We start from the raw sequence: 5,040 nt of genomic DNA, 5'->3' as shown, positions 1-5,040 counted from the left end.
TAGGCTTTCATGTGTTGTGGGTAATTGTCTATGTCAGAACGTTTGTAGCCTGTTGTATGTGCACGACGTTTATTTAGCTTCACGATCGTTTTCTTGTTTTGTTTAGTGTGAAGTGTATTTGTTTCGTTTTGCCTTCTTCATAATAAAAGGAGATGGCTTATTTTCCTACTGCTGCGTTTTGGTCCGTCAATCCTCCACACGATCGTGACACAACCGTGACCCAACCGTGAAGCACGGGGGTGGCAGCAACATGTTGTGGGGGTGCTTTGCTGCAGGAGGGACTGGTGCACTTCACAAAATAGATGGCATCATGAGGCAGGAAAATTACGTGGATACATTGAAGCAACATCTCAAGACATCAGTCAGGAAGTTAAAGCTTGGTCGCAAATGGGTCTTCCAATGGACAATGACCCCAAGCACACTTCCAAGTTGTGGCAAAATGGCTTAAGGACAACAAAGTCAAGGTATTGGAGTGGCCATCACAAAGCCCTGACCTCAATCCTATAGAACATTTGTGGGCAGAACTGAAAAAAGCATGTGAGCGCAAGGAGGCCTACAAACCTGACTCAGTTAAACCAGCTCTGTCAGGAGGAATGGGCCAAAATTCACCCAACTTATTCTGGGAAGCTTGTGGAAGGCTACCCAAAATGTTTGACCCAAGTTAAACAATTTAAAGGCAATGCTACCAATACTAATTGAGTGTATGTAAACTTCTGACCCACTGGGGGTAGTGATGAAAGAAATAAAAGCTGAAATAAATCACTCTCTACTATTATTCTGATATTTCACATTCTTAAAATAAAGTGGTGATCCTAACTGACCTAAGACAGGGAATTTGTACTAGGATTAAATGTCAGGAATTGTGAAAAACTGAGTTAAAATGTGTTTGGCTAAGGTGTATGTAAAKTTTCYACTTCAACTGTATATTACTCCACTGTAAAAACCTTTACCAACCATGTTCCTAATATTTGTTCATACATATGTTCAAGAACAAATAAGAAAGTAGATTAACAGTAAGTTGTGGATATACATTAAAGTTTATTTTTGAAAAACATTGAAAAGGGCAAAATAAGTACTACAAACAATAACAGCAAGACAAAGCCATACACCAACTCCACCATTTTGTTAATAAGTAATGTAAGCTAGAACGGAAAATATGATTTCTTATTTACTTTTCTTCAATAAAAGGTTCCCTTTGGGTTTTAGCAGAAGAGATTTATTGCGTTCCTCCATCCTTTTAGCTTCTTCCCGTTTCTCCCTCCACACTTCCATCCCTTTATCCACCTCAGAGCTTAGATTCACTACACGTCTCTGGAGCGAGAAAAGAAAATGAAGGGAAAGGATAAATAGAAGAAACAGATGGAGGAGTAGAGTTGCATCAAAAGGAGAGAATGTTCAAGAGCATACAATATATTGCTGACACAACTAAACTCTGCAAAAAATGAAACGCCGCTTTTTCAGGACCCTGTCTTTGAAAGATATTTCGTAAATACCCAAATAACTTCACAGGTCTTCATTGTAAAGGGTTTAAATACTGTTTCCCATTTTTGTTCAATGAACCATAAACAATTAATGAACCTGTGGAACGMTCGTTAAGACACTAACAGCTTACAGATGGTAGGCAAWTAAGGTCACAGTTATGAAAACATAGGACACAAAAGAGGAATTCTACTGACTCTGAAAAACACCAAAAGAAAGATGCCTAGGGTCCCTGCTCATCTGCATGAATGTGCCTTAGGCGTGCTGCAAGGAGGCATGAGGACTGCAGATGTGGCCAGGGCAATAAATTGCAATATCCGTACTGTGAGACGCCTAAGACAGCGCTACAGGGAGACAGGATGGACAGCTGATCGTCTTTGCAGTTGGCAGACTACGGTGTAACAACACCTGCACAGGATCGGTACATCCGAACATCACACCTGCGGGACAGGTACAGGATTGCAACAACAACTGCCTGAGTTACACCAGGAACGCACAATCCCTCCATCAGTGCTCAGACTGTCCGCAATAGGCTGAGAGAGCTGGACTGAGGGCTTGTAGGCCTGTTGTAAGCAGGTCCTCACCAGACATTCCCGAGCAACAACGTCACCTAATGGCACAAACCCACCGTCGCTGACCAACAGGACTGGCAAAAAGTGCTCTTCACTGACGAGTCGCTGTTTTGTCTCACCAGGGGTGATGGTCGGATACACGTTTATCGTCGAAGGAATGAGCGTTACACCGAGCCTGTACTCTGGAGCGGGTACGGTTTGGAGGTGGAGGGTCCGTCATGGTCTGGGCGGTGTATCACAGCATCATCTGACTGAGATTGTTGTCATTGCAGGCAATCTCAACGCGTGCGTTACAGGGAAGACATCCTCCTTCCTTATGTAGGCTCATCCTGACATGACCCTCCAGCATGACAATGCCACCAGCCATACTGCTCGTTCTGTGCGTGATTTCTTGCAAGACAGGAATGTTCTGCCATGGCCAGCGAAGAGCCCGGATCTCAATTCCATTGAGCACGTCTAGGACCTGTTGGATCGGAGGGTGAGGGCTAGGGCCATTCCCCCAGAAATGTCTGGAAACTTGCAGGTGCCTTGGTGGAAGAGTGGGGTAACATCTCACAGCAAGAACTGGAAAATCTGGTGCAGTCCATGAGGAGGAGATGCACTGCAGTACTTAATGCAGCTGGTGGCCACACCAGATACTGACTGCTACTTTGGATTCTGACCCCCCCTTTGTTCAGGGACACATTATTCAATTTCTGTTAGTCACATGTCTGTGGAACTTGTTCAGTTTATGTCTCAGTTATTGAATCTTATGTTCATACAAATATTTACACATGTTAAGTTTGCTGAAAATAAACGCAGTTGACAGTGAGAGGACGTTTCTTTTTTTGCTGAGTTTACATASAAACTTTTTGGGAGGTAATATGAAGAAAAAAAGGGGGGGGGGGGATAACATAGGAGAAGGTACTGACTGCTAACGTCTCTCTCTCCTGCTTTCTCCTCAGCTGTCCTTTCAGTGGGGATGCCGACCGGCCATCTGTGTATAAAACACACACACACACACACACACACAAATCATAACACCAAAAACCACATGAACATAACGTGTTCAAACGAAACACAGAACGACACACACAGCATCTACCAGCTCCATTGACCAACCATACACTATGTTCCTGCAATACATTCAAATTAATGCTCCAATCGTGAACTTGCCTGCAAAGGACCAGTCAGGGAAATCTGTCAGGGGGCCATACTCTGTTCCACTGCGGGCAAGACCATTTCTGTGGACAAAGCCAAGTGGAATTGTAAAAAAGTATATCAACAGTCAACACAGCCGTAATATCTACAATTGTGGGTGTTTCATTTTGTCTTAACAGTTTCTGTCTTTTAGAGCTTACTCTGTRCTCCACTTGATTCCAGCCTGTGCCCCACAAGTCGTAGTAAAACAACGACTGGAATGCCTCAAAGCTGAAAACAGACCAGGAATTCAGTTCATTTAGCTAGGCTGTCATTTAGCTAGGCTGTCTACCTTGTGTTTCTGAATCTGACGTTGATTGAYCAYCTCACGTACAACAACAAAAAACGTKATTTAAGAGAACAATGCATTCGTTAGAAATATCTGATGACAGGGCTATCAAAGACTAACATATGTTACACAATAGAATTTGACTGACACGTGTAGTTCATTCTGAATCAGTCAGGACCACTGACCAATAAAGTTGTCGAGCTAGCTAGCCATTTAAAAAAAAAAAATAGGGTAGCCATCTATCTATCTACAATTCAATTCAATTCAAGGGGCTTTATCTATCTATCTATCTATCTATCTATCTATCTATCTATCTATCTATCTATCTATCTATCTATCTATCTATCTATCTATCTAAAGATCAAACGCAGTCTTGTAAACTGGAAGCCGGATACTATTTACATTTCAGAAGGAAATTACCATTAGGTTGAATGAAAATGACAAGTAATTGTAAATAACCTCACCTGTACTACACAATGTCCTAAGGGGCGCCGCCATGTTGGATTTTCATGTGAGGATTATTTTGACCACTAGCAGTGCTCAAGATACGGCAAACAGGTGGTGGATTTGAAAAGAAAGTAGTAATAGGCYGCAACGTGCGATGTTACATTATAATAACGTTGATCACGCTATATTAGACAATGATGATGTGGACTTCAGGTGGTGGTGATGATGATCATACACTTACAAAATCAAATGTGAGGTCTGAATTGGTTGAGGTGAAGTCGTATTTTATTTTCATAGAATTACACACTTGTATTAGATTTTACTATAATGCCAAAATACCAAATTATAATATTGTATTTACACTTGAAATATACGTCAATATTTAAAAAGTATAATTACACGCACTATTTGTCATCATATAAAATGTTTTGTCCCCCAAAGTTGATGTCAAAATTTTGAATCATATTTTCCCGTGCTCCAGCTGCTCTTTATACTGAGTAAGCCATGAAGTATTTTTCTGTTAACTTTACAGACAAGTCCCCACTCGCCGACAATGAATGCTCTCGTCAATTTAAGGGAGCGGGAACCAGGCACACACCGAAGCCAGTGCGTTTCAGTTTAAACTACTGCAAGGCCAATGAAAGGGTCTAGGGAGAAAAGACGGGGCTTCGGGGTAGGCAAYATCAGCCTGCCCAAAGTAGGCCCTATATATGCACAAAATTGTTTCACAAAGATGCGATTCATGTTATGGGTTAATGTCACCAAAACGACTCAGATCGCGTTGAAATGTATGACACTTGTTTACTTTGTATCGTCCTTGGAGAACACGTACATGCCGAAAAAAAATCATAGCGCCGTGTCTCTAGCGAAAGTCCTTCCGCACATTCCACAGAATGGGAGCACAATAAAGTAGTACCCAAATAGGTTTGGACCATTWTGGCCGATTACACATATTCTAGTCACGTAGGCCTATACCAAAGTCATATTTCAACTGTGTCAGGTCTTGACAACAAGCAATATATTGCTTTCTGCCTCAGGGACGACATATTGGTGTGTGGTTGAGGCCTGGGGCAA

The 5,040-nt window shown here is 42.0% G+C and overlaps 1 protein-coding gene across 1 annotated transcript; it reads right to left on the bottom strand.

Moving 5' to 3' along the window:
• Positions 1-1,018: 1,018 nt before the first annotated feature.
• On the bottom strand, positions 1,019-4,086 carry LOC111981310 (large ribosomal subunit protein mL52). Its single transcript, XM_024012529.2, has 5 exons — positions 3,984-4,086; positions 3,392-3,461; positions 3,207-3,274; positions 2,963-3,027; positions 1,019-1,311 (listed from the first exon to the last, which is right to left on the bottom strand). The coding sequence occupies exons 1-5, from the start codon at positions 4,015-4,017 to the stop codon at positions 1,165-1,167; spliced, it is 384 nt and encodes a 127-aa protein (XP_023868297.1). The 5' UTR covers positions 4,018-4,086; the 3' UTR covers positions 1,019-1,164.
• Between the last annotated feature and the right edge of the window lie 954 nt (positions 4,087-5,040).

This window comes from Salvelinus sp. IW2-2015, linkage group LG3 (genome assembly GCF_002910315.2).
Source record: "Salvelinus sp. IW2-2015 linkage group LG3, ASM291031v2, whole genome shotgun sequence".
Classification (NCBI taxonomy): Eukaryota; Metazoa; Chordata; class Actinopteri; order Salmoniformes; family Salmonidae; genus Salvelinus; species Salvelinus sp. IW2-2015.
The sequence above is the reverse complement of the archived record's forward strand: the minus strand, read 5'-3'. Positions and strand labels throughout refer to the sequence as shown.